The sequence below is a fragment of the Ammodytes marinus genome (assembly GCF_949987685.1).
Source record: "Ammodytes marinus genome assembly, chromosome: 20".
NCBI classification, from domain to species: Eukaryota; Metazoa; Chordata; class Actinopteri; order Uranoscopiformes; family Ammodytidae; genus Ammodytes; species Ammodytes marinus.
In genome coordinates this window covers 15,551,779-15,578,837 of record NC_137224.1, presented here as the reverse complement: position 1 = coordinate 15,578,837, position 27,059 = coordinate 15,551,779, and the positions used below count along the sequence as shown (strand labels likewise).

The 27,059-nt window shown below is 41.9% G+C and overlaps 1 protein-coding gene across 1 annotated transcript in view; it reads left to right on the top strand.

The window, feature by feature from the left end:
* dnah9 (dynein, axonemal, heavy chain 9) overlaps nucleotides 1-27,059 on the top strand; it is a gene marked incomplete at both ends in the record, with an annotated part of 157,544 nt that overhangs the window by 38,058 nt on the left and 92,427 nt on the right. Inside the window, 14 exon segments of the mRNA XM_080048562.1 lie at nucleotides 6,652-6,808; nucleotides 7,939-8,043; nucleotides 13,104-13,261; nucleotides 13,881-14,019; nucleotides 15,692-15,979; nucleotides 19,147-19,357; nucleotides 19,460-19,587; nucleotides 20,068-20,176; nucleotides 21,403-21,550; nucleotides 22,143-22,317; nucleotides 23,166-23,339; nucleotides 23,776-23,983; nucleotides 25,771-25,936; nucleotides 26,635-26,737. Coding sequence (XP_079904688.1) covers nucleotides 6,652-6,808; nucleotides 7,939-8,043; nucleotides 13,104-13,261; nucleotides 13,881-14,019; nucleotides 15,692-15,979; nucleotides 19,147-19,357; nucleotides 19,460-19,587; nucleotides 20,068-20,176; nucleotides 21,403-21,550; nucleotides 22,143-22,317; nucleotides 23,166-23,339; nucleotides 23,776-23,983; nucleotides 25,771-25,936; nucleotides 26,635-26,737 — 2,269 coding nt within the window.

Sequence of the window (27,059 nt, the reverse complement as noted above, 5' to 3'; positions counted from 1 at the left end):
CCAAATACTTCTGCACAGCGTTTGAACCCATCACTATGTAACTCAATTGCGTGTCTAAATTTTTTTTGTTATTTTTTTTACAAATTAGGTCTTCTTCATTTACAGAAGTTATGTTATCACTTTTATTGCTTCTTAACACACAGGCATTGGTGCTACTGCTTGACAAGGACACACACTCTTAACACATTTATTAGAAATGTGCGCACATTACGCAGCAGATTTTTGCATGGTGGTAAGAAAAGGAATGGGTCACAACTTTTAAATCCGGTATTACCACATTACCAACCAACCCTAATTGCTACTAGGAATAGTCCATGTAACATTTTTTGACAATATGCTCTCTAGAGAAACAGTGCCATTTGTTTCTGTAAATAGATGTTATTGTAACTGTTTAAGGACTGCAATAGCTCCAAACAACTGGATAGAATACCATGACATTTTTTAAGGGTGATTCCCAGATGATGTATCCTAATACCTAGGAAATCCCCTTCTGTGAGGAGGACATTTCTGTCTTTTAGTCTCAAAGAGTTCCAGACGGATTGCCTTGAAGTTTGACATCCATGCTCCTCTCAGGAGTTGAATTGTAATAACTGTGGTTTCCATCTAGCGACATCATATGATCAAAAATGTATTCTTGGTCAAAATTTGTTGTTTTTATCCAAATTCCTGCATTCATTAACATCAGCTGCAATTTGTGTTCACTGGTAAGCAGCATGCTAATACACTACACCACATAATATGCTGAACATAGTTGACATCATACCTGATGAGCATTGGCGTGCAAGCATTGTAGTTGTGAATATGTCACATTAAGCCTAAATCACAGCTCTGCTTAAACCCAGCCTCACACTGACCTGGACGTGTTAAAGTAAACTGTTGTTTTTTTTTAAATGTAACTTTTCATCAAATCCAATTAGCGGCTTTAGCTTTCAGGGACACACACACATTATATCAAAATGTACCTGCATGACTAGACACTGCCAGAGGTAAAACAAAAAAATTGTGTGTGTGGTGGTTGATATTATTGACAGCAGTAATAACGGGCGGCAATGTCAAGCCGTACATGTACAGCTGCTCTGAAAGTATTTCTAATGCACCCAGGCCTGTGTGCGCTTTGCAACAAGCTGGCCGTGGTCGGTAATGCTCTATTCACCTTCTGCAGCAGTATAATTAGGCTAAAGGAATCACGCGCGCTAATCTATAACTGCGGCAGGACTGTTATCGGCACAATGTTAGCATTCGCTCAATACTTACTGCAGGATCTCTAAAGCTGCACCATTATGCAAAATGTGTGGAATATTTTAACATTCACATACACACAAACACACACACACACACTGACCAACAGAGAGAGGTACGGAAGGGAGAATGAGTCACTCCGACAGACTGATATATAGCTGTTGACTTTTAAAAACACTGTAATAAAACAAGGCACCTTGTCAAAGCCGCCCCAGTTTAACATCACACTCTCGCAGTCTATCTGTCTTTAGTTATTCAACGCAGGACATCCTTATCAAGCCACCTAGACCACTGATAGTGAGATTTCTGTCCATAATTCAGAACAGAGCCATACAACCCTGTTGGCTCTGGTCTGCCTGTGATACACTGGGATCATTTGTCTTCCCTGAGCCTCTGAGTCTCTCATTGCGCTTTCCAATACTTTTCCCCATCCATGCATCATCTATTAACCGGGCAGCTCATTAAAATCATTGCTGTATTGATATTCAAGGCAAAGCATTGTGCTTATTGCCCCGATCAATAAAGTCCTGATTGTCTGCATCAGTTTACGTCCGTGATTCTGCTGTGTGTTTTTATTGATACTCCGTCGGCCGGCTGTTTGTTAGTCCTGACAGCTTTTGTGGGAAAAGCGCTGGTGTTGCTAATCAGCCTGTGGGATAATCAAAGCACAGGAGCAGATTATATTATCATATAATGAGGTTATGTACGGTGACGATTGAGCGGACACCCACAGAGTGTCAGTGCTGGTTATGACACTGTGTCAAATGGCATCGCTCACAAATTGTCATTTGTACCGTTTACGGCAGTGTCGTTGTAATTACTCAGAATTCTTCATGGGGCCGAAATAAGTTACCCGCTTTCAGTGTTACAATCTGCCTAATTCAGAGGGGCAGATTGATGGAGAGATTTGTAGCCAGCTAGTATTGAATGTTTTCTCACAATATTAAAACAGTTCCTTCCCATCACAGTTTACCTTGGAAAACTGTTTTCTACATACAGAGAAATTAGATTTTAAACACAGTCCCTGCAGATAATGAATCATAAATGGGTGTTAATTGAAGTCTTGATCATAATTATTATATCATGTGGAATTATTGTGTTAGAAAAATGATTAATTAATGTTTTGCAAATGTTGGGCACTGGATGCACCACCTGTTGAATGCCACTCTCAAATCCATTCATACGTTTTCTTGTTCATTTTGACAAACAGCTGGACTTCAGTTTGGTTTAGGGAATGTGTGGTATGAATGGTGTGTGAAATGTGACACCAGACGAAAGATTTGTCACTTTGTCAAAGTGAAAAAGAAAATTATGAACTCATTTTATAGATTCATACTAAAAACAGAATAGACCTCTACATTTACCAATACCCCCTATAATATTTATTTATGAATGGCCATTATACTATTTTTCACTTTATGATGAGATCAGTATCCCTCTCATACATGTTTGTCAAGTGTAAAGCTAGAGTCATGAAGGTGATAAAGTTTAGCTTAGCATACAGAGTGAAAGCAGGTAGAGAGAGTTAGCAGGCTACACCGTTTATGGTCAATGTGCTACATTTAGTCTAAATTGTTACACAGACGGATCAGTGGTAGTGTCAAATATGTATGTATTCCTGGATATTGAATGTTCATTTGGAAAATTCTGTTGTCCCACTAATATTTGTTCTTTAAGTGGACTGAGACAGCATATCACATGACGTACTCTACAAGGCTATAGTCAAACATTTATATAAACACAATAGCAAGAACGTTCCACTGCTATCTGAAGATGTCTGATTAAAAAGAGAACGAATTCTAGTTCTTTTTATAACTTTTCTTACTATCTTTTAACTCCCCTTGCTCTTTCAGGCTTTTCTATCTACAGCATGTCTGGTTTTTCTGGGGCTCCCACTGTGCTCGGTGTTTTGTCAGAGTGATTGTTATTAGAGATGCTTTAACTGCTCGCTGTCCCTCATGCCTCCTGGGACATGGATAGCTGTTTTCTGTCCTACTCTGGACTGCTGCAGTGTGGAAGCATTAATGGAAGTCTTACATTACTTTATGGTTTCTGTAGTGGAAATCAGGTATTGAACCATCTCTGCACCAATCATTACGACGCATTGATAAGCAACGTATAGACTAATTATTGTCACAATGACATTTGCCTAAAACATTCAAATGTACCAGTGTGTGTAGTGGAGTTAAAGGGGGAGTCAGCATTTCTGGAGAATGCTTGTCATAATCACTTTTTGTCAGAATCAGTGGATATCTGCTATGTGTCCATACTGTTTGTGCGCTCCAAAAAGAAATCTAGGCTGTGTTTGGAAAGCCATACTTACGTCCTACTAATACTCATTTTGATGTCAATTTGAGTATGTGACGGTTGTGTATGCCAGTTTGGGTAGGCGAGAAATTCCCGGATGAGTACTAACTTTATCAAGTATTTGTCATTCATGTCTCTAATTATGCTTTCTATTTTGTGTAACATCATTATTTTCTGTATGATATTTTCAGTTTTTTCAGTTTTTTCTTTTACATGTTCTTTTTTTTTAAAGGTTTTTTTATTAAATGTTAGTCACAAAGTTGTAGCACAATGAATACAAATTGTTTCCCCTTTTTTTCCCGAACATACCCCACCCACATCCCACCCTCACACCCAACAACACAAAATATACACTACAAGAAACAGAAATAAACAATCAATATGAAAAAAACAAAAAAAAAACACATAAAGAAATAAAATTGAATCAAATAAAAGAGGGGGGTGGGGGGGAGGTAGCTACTCTTCTATAGTTGTTGTTGTTTTTTTTAAATAATTTAGGAAGGGGCGCCAAATTCTGTCAAATTTATTCTCGGATCCCTGGGTAGTATAACGTATTTTCTCTAAATTCATACATGACATAATGTCTCTAATCCAATGTGAGTGGGAAGGAGGAGCAGGATCTTTCCACTTGAGTAAGATAGCCCTACGAGCAAGTAATGAGGTGAAGGCCAGTACCTTCAGCTTCACTTTAGGCAAGCCCGGATTTGGAGCAATGCCAAAAATTGCAGTGAAAGAGTTCGGCTCAATTTGATGCTGAAGTATAACAGCTATCACAGGTCGGGTCTACATCGGGGAACATACGAGCTAATTTAGTTTTAGATATGTGGATACGATGTACTACTTTAAATTGCACAAGAGCATGTCGGGCGCACATGGAGGTAGAGTGTATCCGATCCAGGACTGAATCCCACATGTGATCTGTGAAGGCAGAACGAACCTAGGTCCTGCTCCCACAGGGTTCTTATAGCTGCTAATGAGGGGCTGTGCAACTTCGAAATAAGGTTGAAAAACACAGAAATTGAGCCTTTTAATGTGGGGTTTACAGAAAGAAACAAATCGACATGATTGGCTGGCGGTTTATAAGGGAATTGGGGAATTAACTTCTGCGTAAAATGCCTGATTTGCAGAAATCGGGAAAAATTAGTCTTTTCGATACCGAAGTGTTTTGTCAATTGAGAAAAACTAGCAAATAGATCATTGATAAATAGATCACCGATGCATTTTAAGCCTTTTTTATGCCAGATCTTGAATGCACCATCCACCGTCGAGGGAGTAAACAAATGATTAGCTGCAATTGGGCTGAAAAGTGAAAAATTCTGCATTCCAAAATTCTTCCTAAATTGGGTCCAGATTCGAAGGGAGTGCTTAATCACGGGACTACTGTTGGGAATAGCCGAAGAGAGTGGAAGTGCGGCGCATAAGAGGGCAGATAGGGACAATGGGCTAACGCTGGACTCCATTGTTACCCAGACTGGGGCTGAGTCGTCAAGGTGAAAATGCACCCAATACACTAAAGAACGGATATTAGCAGCCCAGTAATAGTATTGGAAATTAGGGAGGGCCATTCCACCGAAGGGTGTTTACCATTCCAAATATAATTTATCATTAAAGAGTCAAGGGCCTGAAAAAAGGATTTGGGGAGAAAGATGGGGAGACATTGGAATAGATATAGGAACTTTGGGAGTAATGTCATTTTAATTGAATTTATTCTACCTATAAGAGAGAAAGCCAGAGGAGACCACTTCGATAATATTTGCTTCGCCTGATCCAATAATTTGAGGAAGTTCGATTTAAATAGGTTTTTAAAATTTCTGGTAAAACATACCCCAAGGTAACTCAGATGATCTGTCACCACTTTGAGTGGGAGAGCTGTGTAATCAAGTTTAAGAGCTTCTTTATTAATCGGAAAGAGTTTGCTCTTACTCAAGTTAAGTTTATAGCCAGAAAACTGACTAAAGACCTCCAACACAGAAAGTGCCTCCGGTAAAGAGGTGGTTGGCTTGGCTACAAACAAAAGTAAGTCATCGGCGTATAATGATACCTTATGTTCAATTCCTCCTCTCCATATTCCCTGAATCTGTTTGTTACTGCGAATGGCAATTGCAAGTGGTTCGATTGTAATAGCAAAAAGGAGCGGGCTCAAAGGACAACCCTGCCGGGTCCCACGGTGCAGATCAAAACTACTTGAGTAACGGCTGTTTGTTAATACTGAGGCAGAAGGGCATGCATATAATAATTTAACCCAAGAAGTGAAAACAGGACCCAAACCGAGTTTTTCAAGGGTGAAAAACAAATAATTCCATTCTACTCTATCAAATGCTTTTTCAGCATCCATAGAAGCGAGGCATTCTGATTAAATATTTCTGGGGGAATATAAAATGTTCATTAGCCGGCGGGTTCTTTTACATGTTCGAGGTAAATTTCAATCAAATCAAACTTCCGGGAAGATTTTGTGTATGGATCGATTGAATACTTTTCCTACTCAACCGCCCTGCAATGCATCGCGTTATTTCAAATGACAAGGAAGTTTTTTTTTTTTATTCTTTATTTACAATTCTGCATATCCTGTACAACATAGGACTGTATGTAAAAATCTAGTTCTATATCTAACCTGTGGAGTGCGGTAATACGCTAAACAGCATCTGAACGGCCAGAATCTTATAAGAAGAAGAAATTCTTCATTGCTTGAGTATACTTCAGTTTAAATGTTTCGACGAACCTCGCATACATAATCGATTGTTAAGTAGACAGTATGGAGTATATACATGTTGAGTATTTAGGAGGGAGGATGTAAGTATGGCTTTTCGAACACAGCCCCAGAGTTTGTCACAGCCTAGGCTCTGTAAATGGACATGTTGCTAGCTAATGGGCCCATTTGGTTTACACACCCGTTTACAGAGCTTGGCTGTGATTACCACTGGATTTTTTTTCAGCACACACGCAGTACGGAGAGGTTGCGGATCGTGAGGAGAATGACATTCACTGATTTTGACAAAAAGTTATTTTGACAACAATCAACCTCAATAATTGCTGAATCCACCTTTTAGCTGTCGGAATCCAGTCCTTATCACTGAAGTGTATGTGTGTGTATCTTGACTGTCTTAGATGCTACATCACCCTGACCCAGTCCCTCCACCTGACCATGAGCGGAGCTCCAGCCGGGCCCGCGGGCACAGGGAAGACTGAGACCACCAAAGACTTGGGGAGAGCGCTCGGCATCATGGTCTACGTATTTAACTGCTCTGAGCAGATGGACTACAAGGTGAGCAATTTGCATTTGAGCTTGTGCATGGCGTTTATGTGCAATCACACCATCCCATATAATGCATGTCTTTTCATCTGGCCCCACGTTAGTGATATGGTATGCATTTGTCATTAAAGTTGACCACCCACCTCCATGCCCTTCTCTTTTCATCTCTTTTGCTTCTCATCTTCCGTTTGCATGTTTTCCCTTCGGAAGCAAAACTGATTAGATAAGCCACGATTCTTATTTCTTTACTAAACCTTATCAAAGGAGCCCTCTCTGTACTCATCCTCCACCTTGCTTGTTACACAAAAACACATACACACACACACACTCTGCATATAGAGTGCCCGAGGGAGTCATAAACATTATCATGTGATCCGGCTTCACAGAGGCATCATTACAGCGCGGCACTCCGGCTATATACACACTGCAGCAAGGTGTCGGAGAGAAGTGCTAATATAGTCCGGGAGGAACACAGGCATTAGGAGCTGCCCCGCACTGTTACTCATATTCAGTCATGCAGACACACACGCGCACACACAAACACACACACACACACACACACACACACACACACACACACACACACACACACACACACACACACACACACACACACACACACACACACACACACACACACACACACACACACACTGGAGTCCAATCAATCCTCCAGTCAGCCCGGTTTGCGTCAGAGAGGGCTTTATCCGCCCTGTAATTGGAGGGAAAAGGCAGCTGCCTGCTCCATCCTGGGTCCAGCTGCTCTCCTGGGGGCCGTTCACCTCCTCTCAAGTTAATGTTGGGAAAACTAAAAAATGTTGGTGTGAGAAATTTTTAGCCGTCCTCTTTTTTTTGTCATTTCTTTTATGAGGCCTTGCTTATACAGTAAATCATCCTGTGATTATTCGCCCACTCTCAGCCTGTTATGGGGTTGCACTGCCTGTGGTAACTGCAATGAATGTTTTGCTATATGTCTTCTGTCTTAATTGGCCATTTGTCTGTGTGTGTGCCTCGCCGCATTGTCCCATCAGTCAGGCAGACATAGTGTCCACCTGTGAGCCTTGCCTGAATGACTTCCTGTTCTGCTGGCCACCTGACCATCTCTCTCTCTCTCTCTCTCTCTCTCTCTCTTTCTCTACCAGTCCTGCGGGAGCATCTACAAAGGCCTGGCTCAGACGGGGGCGTGGGGCTGCTTTGACGAATTTAACAGGATCTCAGTGGAGGTACTGTCTGTGGTGGCAGTACAGGTAAGAACAAAGTCCAGTTTCTTTCCCACGATCGGGTCAAGACTTTATTGTGGGTTTGGATTTGTGTGTATTTTCACCCCCGGAGTGGGTGGAGCTAAATGTGTGAGTTTGCATCTCATTTGAGAAGTGCTCCATCCAATTCAAGTTGAGGGGGAAAATAACATAAAAATTAAACAGCACCTCAGAAGTAAATAGCCTCTTCATCCCTGATTGGAAGTGTAATTTGTTCCAGCTTTAATCCACCAAGGCTGTCACCTTTGCACCCCAGAGCTTCTTCATAATTGCAGCTTTCTCTGATCTGATTTGAGAGTCGAGGATGGTAAAACCGCCTTCTTCGCTCGTCTGTAGAGCTGGAATCGATGCTCACATACTTCAGCAATAATGATGGAAATTCTTAACGGACAAATTCCAAGCTCTCAAAGGACGTGCTACGATTACTATAATTGATACATTTAACCTGCCTAAAAATGCCTAAAATGACGACATGAAATGTGAAAGGTGTCACTCACTTTACAGTGGATAACCATTACCTTAGCTCTACATAGCATTTGAATGCATTTTTTGGTTTTTAGAACTGCAACTTTTATTGTGGTTTGGTTTGGTTCCGTCTTACTGCTGGCAGCTGCTTTCAGCTGATAAAGCCACTGTACGCCACCTGCCCGGAACCAAAACCACTGATAGACAAAACACATAGTGGAACATTTAGCTGCTAAAGAGCCATTGAGCAGAACAGAGCGTGATTAGACATTCACCAGGTGGTCAGGAACACCCCTCCAAATGAATACTAATGTTGCTTTCTCTATGCTGGATGTGTGCAATGTAGTTCCAGGTTGTTCCGTTTGCCAAGAAGTGGCTACAAAAATCATTGGATGCAGATTTATGACTTTCCTTTATTACATTGTGGCGGCAGTAGCTGTAGGGACTTCGGTTAGAGACTGGAGGGTTGCTGGTTCAAGTCCAGCATCGACCAATCTTGGAGTGTAGACTATTACCTTGAGCAAAGCACGGGACCCGCAAAACAGGCTGCCCATCGCTCTGACATCTCTACATTAATACATATCTGTCTGTATTTCAGGCTGTATCTATGTGTGTATAATAAAAGAGTGAAGAGTTCTCAGTTGTCTTCTACGTCTGAGAACTCTGTAGGACTGAATGGCTCATTCTGACCAGGCCTCGTCTTCCTCCTCTATCTGTACTTCTTGCTTAGTGACAGGGGAAAAAATAATAAGACTTTCTATTTTCTCCGTACTGAACGGTGTATTCTCTGGGCAACCTATGGTAGCTGGCCCTTTTGAGAAATCAGCCATATTCTGTGAGTTTCAGCTGATGCCAGGTTTTTTTCTCCCCACTATCTTGCATTATATTATCCTGGATCAAACAGATCCTCTCTCTGGGCCTCTGTTGTATTCAAATCCTGGATGCCGTTTCCCTCCAGACACCCTCCTCATGCATGTGCAATACTGTCACAGCAAAACGTATACAGTTGATAAGGAGGCATTATCATGATGGTAATAGAGATAGAGCTGCTCAAAGACTTCTCTCTGCCCTTCCCCTCTTTCTCTCTGCCCTTCCTCTAAGCAGCCTTCCACCACAATCTTTGGAAGTCTACAGTACTTAGAGAATTTTAAAGTAACAGAAGAATGAATAGGTGTTGCGTGGCGAAATGAATAATAAATCACGGTGGCTTATTGGCGGAGAAAAGTAGACCTTGAGAACAGAGCGGCGTAAAACTCTCCCGCTGTGACAGCTGGCAGCCTGCTTCAGTGGAGCCAACGCTGAGCCATCGCTCACCACAGCACACACACACACACACACACACACACACACACACACACACACACACACACACACACACACACACACACACACACACACACACACACAAGCACATCTAATCCATCCTCTTAAAGTGGGAGCAGCTAGCATGGCGCAGGGACATGCTCTGCTGCCAGTCGGGTCTGCTAACACAGGTGGATGGGCCGGTTCTACAGTAAATAAAGCAAAGACAAACAGAAGGCCGGGAGACGAAACAACATGGAGACAAATTGGTCAAGTTCTGCCTCTGTTTTCAGCCAAATCAGGCCTGGACTGTGAATACAGTCAGGCTGCTATAGCTCCAGCCAGGCCCACCCACACACATAGAGGGGCCCCTGCAAAGTCCAAGCAATGGGCCCCCTTCATGCTTGACTACTATCAATTTGTGAGCATGCGCTCATTCCTACATAAACTCATACTTGTATTTGGAGATAGACCAACTCGGCGAATAAACTAATTTGAAGCCTGTTGCAAATAGCTTCTTATGAACTGAAATTTATCTTTGGTTCAAACATAATTATTGGGCTCTAGAGCCCTTGCCGATTTATGTAGTTTCTGGAATCGCTGATAGTCAATTTCAAGTTGGTTGGGTTAGCTTGCTCATTGATACATAGTGATAGAACGCTTGTTTGGTTGACCTTTTGACATCTCACAAAAAGGTTATGAGGGGAAAAAAGAAATTGGCTATATTTTACTCAAGTAACAACAAATAAAATGTTTATTTTGCTAAAATAAGTTGGTTAGTTGTTGGTGGGCCCTAGAAAGCTTTCCCCCTTTCCCCCCCTTATTGGCCGCCCTGGCATAAGCCTATGCATGCAAAGAGACAGCAAAGAGCTCAGCTTGACCCAGCTGGTTCACACCTTTCAGTACGGTGTCTGCCCTGGAACTTTTTTCAAATGTGTTTTTGGTGTTGTACTTGCCTTGGTGTCCCTGTAGGATAGTAATGTTGAGCTGCTGTCATTTCACAGCAAAAAACAAGCCCGACTGATGTTCCCATACAAAGTTTTATTCTTTTTTTGTTGTTTTGTGTTTTGCTGCAGCTGCCCTGTTTGTTTTTGGATTTTCTCCCTCTGAAGTGTTAGTATGACTGAGTGATCTGTAGCCGAGTACTCATCCATGAAGATATGTTCCTCTTCTTTCCAGCTGTCGACTTGCTACTCTCTTTTGCCACATGCATGTTAAATTCATAAAGCCTACTACATGCTGGCCCAAGGAAGACATAGACAGACAGACAGACAGACAGACAGACAGACAGACAGACAGACAGACACACACACACACACACACACCACTATGTAGAGCTATAGTTGTAAGGGCACTTAGAAGGATAGCTGTACAATAATCCTAACCATAAAAACTAAATGCCTAACCTCAACCCAATTCCCACCTAAACCTTAAAACCCTCAAACAGTCCCTTACATGTCTGTTTTGAAGTGAGAACTGCCCAAAATGTCCTCACTTTCCAAAAATGTCCTCACTCTTAAGGTCTAAACCTCAAATTGGTTCTCACAAAAATATTTGTACAAGTAGACACACAAATACACATTCAGGCACACCCACAGACACGCGCAAACACGGACACAAACACACACACAGGTAATTTGTGATATCTCATTCAATCATAATGTATACAAGCGGAGCCTTGGAAGTTCATCCATCCAGTAAACCCTGGCTGATAGCATGCTCATATTGATGAAATTATGTCCCAGAAACAAACAAAAAGGTGCATATATCGTATAGCAATTTGACAGGCTGTTACAAATTGACTCTGTTGTGTGCTTTGTGATATTAATGATATGCTAATGAGGAATACCAAACTTTCTCAGGATACATCTCATTTTATGGTTGCACTAGTTGGAAGCTTCTTTTTAGTGCCAATTGACAGGGACTAGGACTGGCTAGAGTTTAAAACCTTTTTGATAGTAGTGCAATACTGTACTTTACTTTCTCCGAAAGCATGTATTGCAATGCTAGAGGTGTGTCTCTACGTATGGCATAGTATCTTGATAGAACAGTCGATCCATGACTTTGGTCCAGACTGAAATATCTAAACAAAAATGTAATGGATTGTCAAGACATTTGGTACATACACTCCTTTTTTTTGGCATTTTTTTATTTTTTATGCTTTTATTGATAGTGTAGAGACAGAGGTGAAATGGAGCAGAGAGGGAAGTGACATGCAGAGAACGACCGCAGGCTGGAATCGAACCCGGGTCCGCTGCTGGCCGAGGCCCATGGGGGGGACGCCCTACCAACTGAGCTAAGGGCGCCCCCATACACTCCTTTTTCCCCAGAAGATGAATACGGCTGACTTTGGTGATCCCTTGGCTTTTTGCCTAGTGTCACCAGAAGTTCAAACCAGCAATGCTGGGAAATATATTTTTTAAATCAACTTCATTGGCAGAACATCTTGTAGGCTACAGACATTCATGGTTCCCTCTGGCTGAATACTATTAACTTTGGTGGTCCCTTAAAGGGAAATTCCTTTTGATTGTACACATCAAAATGTTTTTACAGGTGGTACAACGGCACATAGACCTTTGTGTTTCCAGAGGGAGCTGTGAGAAATCTGATAAATGTCCTTGCTGTTGCTCGTCTGAATTGTTGGGAAAAAGGAAGAAGAATGTGTGGAATAAACAAGACATTATCTCTGCTGCAATGATTTGCCATTATTTCGATAGTTCCACTTTATTGGAGTGCAGTTCTAAATCAATGTAGCAATTATTTAACCTTTACTCTAGAGCCTTTATTAGGTTGAAATATTTTAATGACCAAATACCTACTAAACTAATGGGATTTCCTATCAGCCTCAATGTTGAGTTATTAACAAATGTTAACTTACATAGACATGGATAACATTATACCTTCATCTATTGGCTTCATTATTGTGAGCATGTTAGCATGATTGCATAAGCATTTATCTCAAAGCAAGGGATGCTGCCTCACAGATCTTCTAGCATGGCTGTGGACCTAGTTTTCTGTTAACAAACATTTAATATCTGTTGGTGCTAAAAATAATGAAGGTAGCCAGATTTAACAGAGTGGCAATGTATTCTCTTGTGTGTGTGTGTGTGTGTGTGTGTGTGTGTGTGTGTGTGTGTGTGTGTGTGTGTGTGTGTGTGTGTGTGTGTGTGTGTGTGTGTGTGTGTGTGTGTGTGTGTGTGTGTGTGTGTGTGTGTGTGTGTGTGTGTGTGTGTGTGTGTGTGTGTGTGTGTGTGTGTGTGTGCGCGTGTGTGTGTGTGCAGGTCAAAAGCATCCAGGACGCCATTCGAGATAAGAAGCAGAGGTTTGACTTCATGGGCGAGGAGGTGAATCTTTGTCCGTCTGTCGGCATCTTCATCACCATGAATCCAGGCTACGCCGGACGGACGGAGCTTCCAGAGAACCTCAAGGCTCTTTTCAGGTACATTAGGTCAAGGGAGCATCAGAAGCTTTACTTGCTTTACTTTTACTTTTTGTTTTTTCAGTTGATTAATAATGTAATCCATCAGTTCAGGTTTAATCCATCAATAGGTTTTGCAACATAAAGGTCCTACAAGGAACTTTGAAATATTTATGTCTTAATTTCCCTCTGATGATCATAAATAACATGTAACAGCAAACGAGACCATCAATGCAAAGGATGCTATTTTTATATCGTTTTTCTTAATGCCTTTGTGATGGGTACACACCACGCTCACCCAGGAACTATAGCTGGCATAGTAAAAACACTACGGCTTTTGTCCAAAGGGGGTGCAAAAATTAACACAAACTGTAAGTTCCTCTGACCACCTTTAAAGGATAATGATATGAAAACAAACTATAGGGTTGCAGTTCAAAGGTGTATTGAATCTAACAAAATGGAAGTAAAACATTGGACCACAACAATACAATAGAAATCATTCATGAGCCGTTATCGAAGTCAAGGAATTGAAATCTGTATAGATATCGATACTCAGCCCTATTAATTTATGAGGAATTATGAATCATGAGGAATTATGGTTTTGGCTCCTTCTCAAAGCCTCCTGTCCATTTGTCCACAGACCGTGTGCCATGGTGGTGCCAGACTTTGAGCTGATCTGTGAAATCATGCTGGTTGCCGAGGGCTTTCTTAACGCTCGGATCCTGGCCAGGAAGTTTATCACGCTGTACACACTGTGTAAAGAGCTGCTGTCCAAACAGGTACTATCTGCTTTACTCAATGTAACACATCTGATATGGTTAGAGGAACACTGATCCATTTCCACTTCGAAGCCGAACAACTGACACAATATTCTTTTTATATTTGCAGCTCTTTTTATTATAAAGGAATGACTTACAGGCACCATACTAGAGTTGGCTTTAGTATGGTATGAGTGCAGTGTTGTATGAATATGAATAAGAAGCTGCAGGGAGTAAGGTTGTTAGTCCATCCAAATGTTTCTTTAATCCTTTTTTAGTCCGGTCCTGTTTTACATTTCTTGCCATTATTTTAATTATTGCAAAAAGCAATAAAATCACTCCCCAGTGCTGACTAATACTTAGTTACAGTGGAGCTACTCAACTTGAGTAAGCAATTAAATGAGCCCTCAGTTCTAGATGAATTTCCCATGACCATAGCTATATTTAAGTGTCATCACACACACCACCTCCTTTTTTATGGCTGCTTTATGAAGCTCTAGTTCTTTCGTCATTCTGAAACATCAACCTTAATTACACTTTTTCAGCTGCTTCAAAGCAGTTTTGCAGAGTTCCATTGCACGTTTCCCAGCAGTAGCAACTTTGTGGCAATGAAGTCAAATGATAATGAACAGACTGCTTCTCTAAGCTTTATTCACAGGGGCTGAAACTGCAAGTCGATGCAGAGTGCAGATATCGGACAACTAATTTCTTTGAATTAAACATGTAATTGTGGATTTAATAATACACACTGTAGGGGGCGCCCTTAGCTCAGTTGGTAGGGCGTCCCCCCATGGGCCTCGGCAAGCAGCGGACCCGGGTTCGATTCCAGCCCGCGGTCGTACTCTGCATGTCACTCCCCTCTCTGCCCCATTTCAACTCTGTCTCTACACTATCAATAAAGCATAAAAATGCCAAAAAAAAATATCTTAAAAAAATAAAAATACACACTGTACATTCTGCTTCTGATCCTGTGAAGCAAATCTGCAGTTTATTTTCTTGCCAGACACCAGCGAACATGTAAGAGAGAACATTGAAATGTATCACATGCCATCAAAATCTGCAGCTGAACAAATTCTGTGATGAGTTTGTGTTCTCGAGTTTGGGTTGTTCCACTCCAATCCAGTTGTTGGTATACTTCAGTCTGGACCAAAGTGTGTTTCAGTTAAGGCGAGACATGGCAGGCAAGAACATAGTTTTTTAATTTTTAAATATTCCAAATTTGCACAATGATTCAAGCATTTCTGAGAAGATTATAACACAAAAAGGAAAAAAAAGTAATCAACCGATAAAGTATCTGTCTCTGAAAGGCATTCCATGCTGGATATTCCTTCAAACACAAAGTATAGAGTATAGGTAGCGCAAAGTAGCGGAGAGGAGTGGAGCTGAGCCTGAATCTTCCGTTTAGCAAGCTCAAAAATACAGCTCCACGCCATCTCATCTGCAGATACAAAGCACCATAAGAGATCATTGAGAGGGATTATTACTGTATGACTCTATACTTTGTTTTATTAAAGAACATCCTGCACAGTGTGCCTTTCACTCTAATGAGGTTCATGATATCGATAGCTGAGATAGATGGTAACTTACACAGACAATGTTTTTTTAATGAGCTTCTGTATACCTCTGCACTGCCAGCTTTGCACATACTGCTTTTTACTCTCTTTTTCTAACATGTCTTTTCCCTTTACTGTAGGACCACTATGACTGGGGCTTGAGGGCCATCAAGTCAGTGCTGGTGGTGGCCGGCTCTCTGAAGAGAGGAGACCCTGGCCGAGCAGAGGACCAGGTGCTGATGCGAGCTCTCAGAGACTTTAACATCCCAAAGATCGTGAGCGATGACATGCCCATCTTCATGGGGCTGATTGGAGACCTGTTCCCCGCTCTGGACGTCCCCAGGAAGAGAGACCTGGACTTTGAGAAGCATGTGAAGGACAGCATTCTGGACCTCAAGCTACAGGCAGAGGACAACTTTGTCCTCAAGGTACAGTAAACGTGATTCCTTGGAGGCCTCCTCACTAGAGCTGCAACGATTAATCGACAAATCGATTATTAATCGATTACTAAAACAATCGCCAACTATTTTGTTAATCGATTAATAGTTTTGAGTAATTTTTAATTAAAAAAAATTCAGCTTCTCAAATGTGAATATTTTCTGGTTTCTTTAATCCTATTATGACAGTAAACTGATCTGTGTGTTTTGGACATAACAATACATTTGAGGACGTCAACATCGGCTTTGTAAAATGTATCAACATTTTTCCCCATATTCTGACATTTTACGGACCAAAACACTAATCGATTAATAATCGATTAATCGAGAAAATAATCGACAGATTAATCGATTATCAAAATAATCGTTATTTGCAGCCCTACTCCTCACACTTCCACCATACAGTAAATGAATGCAGGAAAAGGCAAGAAATATATGGATAAAATTCCACCAGATCCCTAAACTCATTGTATCCTCCCCAATGTTGATTACCAACAAAAGAATGCCCTTGCAGATAGGCAATAGGAAACCAGCCAGAACAACACCGACTTTTAATGTTAAAATGACAAGAATACACATTAAAAGTACGTCAGTTGGATTTGGTTGTAAGTTACTAAGCAAATTTTTATTAAAAAAAGTTTTCCCTGTCATGCAGGGCAACTTAGAAAATGTGGAAAATAGAAGTCAGGTAGAGGAATGGCACATTAATAAAGACAATGTCCAAAGTGTTCCTGTTCAAATTAAAATATAATTGTCCTCCCCCACTTTCTTTTACCTAGTGCCCCCACCTTTCAAAATGTCTGCGCTGCCCTGTGCTACAGTATATTGAATTCCGTTTTGATTACAACTCAGAATTGTAGGTGACAAGCGTCACTAGGCCAATGATGAAGGCAAACAATCATAACTTGTCTGCAAAGCGCGGGCAAAGTCCCTATACAGGGTTTTCCATCTTTAACAATGTTGACAGGTATTACAGCTGTAGCGCTTTCATTTAGATTTATCTTTGTTCTTTCCAAAAGCTATCTACCTCCCGTCATAAAGTGCCACTGGGAAATACACATTAGTGTCAAACAAGCCTGCAGCATCTGGATGAATTGGGCAAATATTGCATGGAATCCAATGGTTGGCTGTGATGAGAGTCCAGGTGCCCGGGCTGCTGACCTAATTCAAGTCATTACGTTACATACAGACACACACACACACACACACACACACACACACACACACACACACACACACACACACACACACATGCACGATACAAGGCGGTTTATGTCAGAGACAGATGAACGCAGGACCAGGGGGAAATAAGTGCAATCTGCTTTAGGTCAAAACAGACACGGAATCACATAATAACACTCCATCAATGGAGGCCGGTGCTGCACTATGCCACTTAACCCTGAATGTTGTGAGAGACAGGCACGGAAATAAACAAAGAGGAGGAGAAAACAAAGACAGCCTGAGAGAGAGAGAGAGAGGGAGAGTGAGAATGGCGGAGCGCTCAATAACAAGCAACCACCCCCAGAGCCTGAACTTTTTACCGTCTTTGTTTGTGCGACCAACCTTTTGATTTCAGACAAAAAGAGGAGGAGGGGGGAATGGGTTGAAACAGGGGAGGTGAGAGAGACTGCTGCATACCCTTAGCGTTAGCCTGTGCTAGCATTAGTTCACTTCCACCCACATCAAAGCAGTAATCAGCCCAGGCCTTTGAGAGAGCAAAGCCGCCCTGCGCCGCGGCTGAATGGATGGTGAGTAGGAGCCGCGAGGAGCCCCGGTCGATGGCATTGATTGAGCTGGCCCATCTGTATGTTGAAGTGGAAGTGAGGAGGAAATCTCCCTTTCTCCCTATTTCTCTCTTGTTATTCTGTTACACTCTCTGTGGCATCACCTCGCACACCTCAATTGATAGGAAATGGTACACCGTAGTTGAAGGACTACTGTGCTCATTTGACTTTTGAAAGCTACCACACCCCCTAATAACTTACTTCCTAACTCAAAGGTTGTGTCCAAATTTAGCGGAGCATAACAATGTATGTACTGTACAAAGTGCTGAAAGGTGCACGCTAATACAGTTCATACAAAGTCTTCACTTCAAGGTTGTAGTTTGAGTTTTTAGGGATCACAGCATTGAAGCATATCACAAAAGGATGGACAAGGTTCAGAATGACATTTTCCATCAAAGTCCCATTTACATAGTGTATACAATATGGACGATAACCTTTTTATTTTAGTTTTTATTTGTTTATTAATATATTTATATTTCTTTTTTAAGTAAGCCTATTTTAAATTAACGGATACAATATGTGAACCAAAGGACTTCACACAGACTTGTGACTTATAATATAATAATAATAATAATGTCCATTACACTTCAAAGATAGAAAGCTAAATGGTTGGCCAAATATTTAATAATTGAATTTTTCTTCCAACCGCATCTTTCATCAGCCGTGGGCCAATCTTTAATTTCCTTTGTCTATTTGATTGTTAGGGAATATTGTACAACAGCAGCACACAGTTCTTTACTATGAATACTGCCGTTTTTCACTGTACTTAATTGTGTCTCTTCTTCCAGTACAGACATACTACAGGCTTTGAACTAGTATGTGGTAGGGATTAGGGACTGGGGACATTGCCCTTTTGTGTGTCAATCAAGACAAAGGACTGAGACAGTTTATTGTCTGGTCCTCATTAATTTATTTATTACTTATCACTTTTGGTCTCATTTGAAAGATTAGAAGATAATTGAAAGCATTACACAACTATTGATTTCTAGTCCCTATGACGAAGTAAACTGATCTTTGTCTGAACTTGGCCCTTCAAGTTTGCAGGCACAGAATAATACGAGTGCAGATATCTGTCCTTCAAGAAGACCACTGCTGTCATGTAGTGTGCTCTGTGAACAGTTTACTAAGCTGCTGCACTGCACTGCAGTGCCTCACACTACCCCGGCCATTCTGCATCACTTTATAGTCCCCATAAACCTGGACATTAAGAACCAGTGTAGTGGCCCATGAAATGCTACATTATCCTAAAACATTGTGTTGTTTATTTGTATACCATATCATCAGTGTCCCTAACAAAGCATGCCATAAAATATGTCCTTGTGTGTGTGTGTGTGTGTGTGTGTGTGTGTGTGTGTGTGTGTGTGTGTGTGTCAGGTGGTGCAGCTGGAGGAGCTGCTGGCCGTGCGTCACTCTGTGTTTGTGATCGGGAACGCGGGCACTGGAAAGAGTCAGGTGATGAGGTCACTCCAACGAACCTATCAGAACATGAAGCGCAGGCCTGTGTGGGCGGACCTTAACCCAAAAGCTGTGACCAATGACGAGCTATTTGGCATCATCAACCCGGCAACCAGAGAGTGGAAGGATGGTGGTTACAGAAGTCCTTACAGAAACAGCATGTTTGATCAGTTCAAATTTGTTTAATGGCCTGAGTCAAAATATCCACAATGTGAACTCATTCACCCTACAGGCCTGTTCTCCAGTATAATGCGTGAGTTGGCCAATATCAGTCACAACGGGCCTAAGTGGATCGTTTTGGACGGAGACATTGACCCCATGTGGATTGAGTCACTCAACACAGTCATGGATGACAACAAGGTGTGAGCGAGTTGAGTGTGTGCTCAGTTAAAATGTGTCTTTTATTTAGTATCAGAGTAAATAAGGCTGCAGTTCACTCAAATAATTTTTTTTATTATTATCTTTTGGAATATTTGTGTGGAGAATGTGTTTTTAACTTGTGGCACCTTACAGGAGTAGCACTCTGAATGTTGCTGTCCGTTTTTAATGATACCATGAGAATAAAAGCATTCTATTCTATTATGTTTATTTTCTATTCTAAATGAGTATTTAGATATGAATTGGAAGATGTGGTTGAGTATTCACTGGTGCAAGAGAGTAGTAAACTATAATCTGCGCTTGAGAGAATGAATGACAGTGTTTGCTTGTATGAGTAGTGAAAAATGCTGAGGAAAGCTAGTGACATAATCCAGGCTGAGACTTAATAAATGGCACAACAGTTCTGTTTCAGCCACATCTCCACAACCCCCCATGTGTAAACACGCTGTCTCTCTCCGTTAGGTGCTGACTCTGGCCAGTAATGAGCGGATACCTCTGAACCCCACCATGAGGCTGGTGTTTGAGATCAGCCACCTTCGCACTGCTACCCCCGCAACTGTATCCAGAGCAGGTATAGTCCTGGCTTTTACTGCATTCGTCTCGTCATTTATACTTTTGACAAGATTGCAGTTCAATTAGAATGAATAGATTTGCAGCCAGGCCTGGCAAAGACATGTGCGTTAAAGGTGGAGTCAGCAATTCTGGAGAATGCTTTCTGTAAAAAATAAATAAATAGATCTCCTCCTGATCCGGCCCGTACTGAGCATTGAAAAAAAGATCTGCTGATAATCCACAGCCTAGGCTACCTAAACAGGCATGTTGCTAGTTACAGTTAGCCCCCTTCGTTTACATGCCATTTTACAGAGCCTAGGCCAACTTTTCTCAGCACACACATAGTATGGACAGCTAGAAGAGTGTGGGATTGTGACATTTTGACAAAAAGCATATTTCAGAATCACTGGCTCCGCCTTTAATACAGTTGTAATTATCTCACTGGTTGGGCTGCCTCTTTGAATTGCTATTATTGAAGTGTGGGGTAAAGCTCTCGACATAATGTTGTGGGAAGAGCGCTATATAAATGGGGAGTTAGTTTCTGCTGACAATGGTAGAAGAGTGTCTGCATTGGCATATGTGAGTGGGTGGGTTTTGTATGGATGTGTTGTTATTGTTGTATGATCCCAGCAAACTTCCCAGTTAACCAACTTACTTATGACTTTCGTTTTTCAAGATTTGAATTATAATGGAGAGGATCTAAAACACTGTATTGCTATTGATAAGAGTATACATTGTAAATATTACACTCCTGAAAAATCGAAAATGCTTAAATGATAAAAACAACTACAATTCTCATTTTTCTTACGCATGATCTTGCTCTAGATGACGACCCTTCTGACTCCCTTTTTATTGATATAAACTTAACTAATGCTAAAAATCTTTTAGTCGGATGTATGCCCTCCCCTGACTCAAAGTTATTGGGCCCCTTCCGAGAAGCTTTGAGGTTCCCCATTTCTGCTGCCTGCATTGCCATTAGGTGTATCATGAAATAATTTCTTACTGATTTGACGATGACATGTAAATAAACAAAACTACTAAACTAATAATGTTAATACTAACTAATAAAAAAAAACATATTTATATATTCCTATCAGCCTCAGCTGAACTTACTGTTGCTGTGTTTGGCGCTAATTAGCTAATGTAAATATGCTAACAAGCTAAAATAAGATTGAAAACATGGTGAACATTATAAAAAATATATATTTGTTTTTTTGGTAATGCAATCAAGGTTTTTCTTCCCAGGTATATTGTACATAAACCCTGCAGACCTGGGCTGGAACCCGCCTGTGTCCAGCTGGATCGACAGGAGGGAGATCCAATCAGAGAAGGCCAACCTTACCATACTGTTTGACAAGTACCTCCCCTCCTGCCTGGATGCCCTCAGATCCAGGTGTGTGTCCATGTTTGGTGTGACATAACCAAGCCCCAACCACAGCGAGTTCTACCAGCATCCAGCGCGGAAGTGACATACATTTTAGTTCACATAGTGGCCACTAAGAGGTGGTACCAAGACAGAGCAATTTCTCTTTGACTCCCATGTTAAATTTTAATTTTCATGTTTTCACAGTTTTCGTTTTCACAGCATTATTAAACCTATTTACGGCCTGGTCCAAAAAAACATCCTAGTCTGTATGTTTAGGTCATATCTCCATTTGTATTGTACAGGAGCACTATCCTCCTCCAACACCTCCAGAACCACAGCTATTGGAGCAGACAACAAAAAACATGAAGACACAGAGCAGGAATATGTTGTCCTCTCCGCTAAGCCAAAAGTCTAGAGAATGCACCACTGCACATGCACACACAGTGACAGCATGCCCCGTAGATATTCATAGATGCATTTTTCATCTGCTTTTCTTGGAGGTCGACACAGTTAATACATTTTTTTCCCCAAGAAACTAGTCGTTATTTTCTCGTTCTTAATGAGAAACACAAATCAGTACAAAGACTTCAGTGATGTAACACTGTCTGTCTTCTCTCAGGTTTAAGAAGATCATCCCTATCCCCGAGCAGAGTCTGGTCCAGATGCTGTGCTACTTGCTGGAGTGTCTGCTGACACCCGAGAACACCCCACCAGACTGCGCTAAGGAACTTTATGAGCTCTATTTTGTCTTTGCTGCGGTCTGGGCCTTTGGGGGAGCCATGTTCCAGGACCAGGTACTGCATGGGCCTCTGGGCTTGTGAGGCGCTTACAAAGTGGTTGCATAAAAAGGGAAAAGAATGGGACACAACTAAAAAACTGCTGAATGCTTTTTTCCCTCTATCTCTCTCTCTCATCAAAACTCCTTTCTGGAACTGTGTGGTGCACTTAGATTATGGGGATTCCATGCTATTAGTCGAGCCCTGATGGCTCTTATGCAACTCAACTTTGTACATCTATTTATGAAAAGTCATTTGAAAGTTATTTCCAGTTGAAGAAATGTCAGGTCTTTGAAATAGAAGTGGACCCGCTCAACAACACCCAGGCTTGCTGAATTTAAATCAGCAGGAGAGCTGTGGTGGAGAGCGGTTGCTAAGCAATCCAGTTAGCGCCGTACAGTAATGCACATCCGTCTAAGTTATGGGATAAAACTGCTCTCCCCTCGGTACAAATGTACTCCACTTTATTTTCCAATCACAGATGCATTTAAATGCTAAGTGGTTTTATTGACTGGAGAGTTGGTAGTGAACCGAGCAGACAGGTACCAAGGGCTGGTGGAGGCAGAGAGGAAGTGGAGGAGCCGCCTGCCAGCAGGTGATGGGGCCAGTTCACTGTCTGAATCAGACAGATGGATAGATAGGCCTGCCATCTCTCATTTTCTACCCTTCAACTGCTCTATCTCTATGTTTTCGCCATTTGTTTTGTCCGTCTGCTTTTCCCTGCATTCATACCAGTGTAAATCAACCGCACCAATCTATAGCTACTGTATTTTGGGGGCGAAAGAGCCAAGTGGAAGTCATTTTAGAGTATTGACCGCCCACCTACCCTGTGTGTCTCTCTGCGTGTGTGCTCTGTGTGAGCGTAGCTGGTCGACTACAGAGTGGAGTTCAGCAAGTGGTGGGTGGCCGAGTTCAAAACCATCAAGTTCCCATCCCAGGGAACTGTGTTTGATTACTACATCGACCCAGAGAGCAAGAAGTTTGAACCCTGGTCCAAGATGGTGCCTAAGTTTGAGATGGACATGGATACACCACTTCAGGTACATTAAGCTGTTTACGCTATAGGCAAGGTTTGGAAGGTAACATACCATGTTTTATTATCGATGAAAAGTGTAAAGGTGGAGTCAGTGATTTGGGAAAATGCTTGTTGTCAACATTCTTTTGTCAAAATCAGTGAATATCTCCTCACGATCAGCTTTTCTATAAATACTGTGTGAATCCATTGTTAATACTCAGCCTAGGCTCTGTAAACAGGCATGTTGCTTGATGTGGTAGGCCTCCTTTGTTTACATAACCCTTTGTTTACATAGCTTATGCTGTTTTTTTAACATCAGATTTCTTTTCCAGAGCACACACAATATTATATTGAATCACCCTATAAGCCTGTAATATATCAATATCTTACATGAACAGTGTTGATGAATACATTATGCAGATACTAACTGTACATACTGCTTGTCTGTTTGCAATGTGCAGGCATGTCTGGTGCACACTGTGGAGACCATTCGAATTCGTTACTTTGTGGACCGCCTCCTGGAACACCGCCGGCCCGTCATGCTGGTCGGGAACGCCGGGACAGGGAAGTCTGTGTTGGTCGGGGACAAACTGGGATCATTGGACACAGAGAAATACATGATTAAAAATGTCCCGTTCAACTATTATACAACGTCTGCTATGCTCCAAGGTAAGAGCTATACATGGGTAAACCAGGCTTTATGCTACTGACATGTAAATCCATGTGTTGGGATTGGCTGGCAGGTGTGTGTTACAGTTGTGTCCTGGGATTTCATTGGTTAGGTTTAGGTTTTTCAAAGTTCAAAAGCACAAATCAGTGCCGAGTGCTTCCTATATTAGCCTGCACGTTACCATGGCAACAACATACTGATTTTCTGCTCATGGTAAAGATGCAGTAATACAGTGTTCTAATTAAGAGAAGTCCTTTGTTTTCTATAACAGCTCACACTTAAACTAGTTTTTCAATTCTAGTACTCAAAGCAAAGACACTATCAACTCCACACTGACACTGTCATATTCTTGATGGTCTTGTCTTGTCATTTTGTTAAGTTAGTAGTAGTGAGTGATAGCAGTTACTTTCAGTAGTTAACATTCTTCACATTGATCCTAGGAATATGCCGATTTCATTGTTGTCACTTCTGCAAATTGGCTAACATCAGCATGTACACTAGGATTGATTTCAACCTTGTTTCAATCTTAATCAAATGCTTTCACCATGACCAGTGATTCTCCTACAAAGCTCTTCTGTTAGAAGACTATTGCCTCGTTTCCACCGAGTAGAGCGGGTCGGGTCTGAGCAGTTTGGTCCGGTTATTTTGGCTTTCCATTTGCTAAAAGTTGGGTAGGGTACGGATATAAGCGAGCCTAAGCGATCTAAGCTGCTCCCATTTTCGGTACTCCTCCGTTGGGGTACCAGCCGCCTGAAAGGGTGCCAAAAAGGTGGAGCTACAAACTGCCGTCCGTTGATTGGTCGAAAGAATAATTTCCGCCGTGTGTAGTCACCTCAGCAAGAGTGAAGAGAGTCTTGTGTTTTGCCGAAAGATGTGAGCGCAGCACTGTTTATTGTGTGGTGTTTTTCCTCGTCATTACATTAATCTGTGGCCGACATTGTGTCCCACTGCTACGATGTCACGTAGCTGCTGCAGCCAGCGCTATTCGCTCACTGTCTCTGTCGGCTTGGACCGAGCCATCTCTGTGCATTTACTGGCGTCATTATGCTCACAACACGGGGGGAATAAATAAAGAAGCGGCTGGTTTGACCAAGCAAAAACGAGAGACGGCTGGTTTGACCAAGCAAAAACGAGAGACCGCTGGCTTGACCACAGTTGTTCCACAGCCCGATAGTTTGACCCATATTCTGGCGGCGGTCCAGCCTAAACCCCGCCCTACCAGTAAGGGTAGGGTCGACGGTGGAAACACCACAGAGATTCTTAAAAGCGAGCTGTCCCGCTCTGAGCCGCTCCGACCCGGCCCGCTCTACTCAGTGGAAACAAGGCATTAGTAGCTGGGCCTCAACTTGATAACCATATAGTTGTAACCATACACCCACTAAAGCCACTTAGATCTTTTCCTATTGCCATATTGATACAACATCAGAATAAACTAGGCCTCCTCAGACTTTCTATACATCCTACATAGTATGATGGGAATTTATTTGCTAAATTGTAGCATGCAGTACACCTGTGTGTGTAAGCATCTGTTCTCACTTATTCAGGTTTTTGGTAATTGAATATATCTTACTTAATAGTCTATACTTGTATTCACTACATGATAAACAGCATCATTACAAAAGTGACCACCACCCTCACATCTGCACCTGAATGATCTCGTTCCAAATTATGTGTCAAATCATGGCCATACAAACTCTCCACCTCTAAAGGACTCTAAAGTTCAAGCTATCCAATTTCCCTGTTTCTTACCTTACATCTTGCGCTCTTCCATTCCTCTCCCACACAGCTGTGTTGGAAAAGCCCCTTGAGAAGAAAGCAGGGCGCAACTATGGCCCTCCAGGCAGCAGAAGACTGATCTACTTCATTGACGATATGAACATGCCCGAGGTCGACGCGTACGGCACGGTGCAACCTCACACACTCATACGCCAACACATGGACTACAAACACTGGTAAGGCTCTGCCGTTCACACACAGCTATATGCAATAAATATGTATGAGCAAACATGAGTACACGCATTGCCTGGGCTGTTCAAAGAGGCTGAATTGTGTGCCTGGAGTCTGTCTTTTTTCGTAGGTGATTTTCAGGAAAGAAACACATCAGCAGTGGAATAGTACCTCACTTCAATTGCTTAAATGATGGACAGCTCCAGAGAATGTCTCCATGTTTTAACATAGAAAAGGATCATTCAGATAATGGAGTGCCAGCTGCCGATAGGTGTAACACCCTAATAATTCAGATGAACAGCCTGTCTTCCTTTTAGTATTCACACCGATCCCCGCACCACTATCCGTACGCTACAACTTTTATGAGTGAGAAGAGTCAAATGTGAGTGTAGGGTTGTATGATTCCCCTTAAAAAGGATTTAGTTGCAGCTCTCTCTGACACAGTGAAGCCATTCTGAACATGGTTCCTCTGCGTCAGACACAAGGCTGACTGGCTTAGACATGGTCAGCCCATTAGAGATATGCTGGGAGGACTTGAGGTATGAAATTGAGAGGAGGAAGGATGCTAGTGAGCCACGCCAGCTTAAGTCCAGGCTAAGATGTCCATATCTGCAAAAGCAAAGGGAAGGGGGGGGGGGGGTGTATTTGTTTGCATGAGAGGCTGTTAAATAATGTTCTTTTTTCTACGTGTGTTTTCTCCCAGGTATGACCGTAATAAGCTGCTTTTGAAGGAAATACACAACGTCCAATACGTGTCCTGCATGAACCCCACCGCCGGCAGCTTCACAATTAACCCACGACTGCAGGTGCACACACACACACACACACACACACACACACACACACACACACACACACACACACACACACACACACACACACACACACACAAACACACAAACGTGGCACGTCCTCGCAGCACATTGTGTTCCACTGGTTATGCAACACACTGCAGAGGTTACATGTGCACTAATTCCTCTTGCATATGGTATCACGTTATCACCTTTTCTCTATGTTTTCTTCCTATTATTAAAGTAGGATACTTTATATGCAGCATCACATTGTTTATTTGCATTCATGTATTTGTCTGTTGATTCATCAGTCTGTTCATTCGTTAGTGTGGCCATT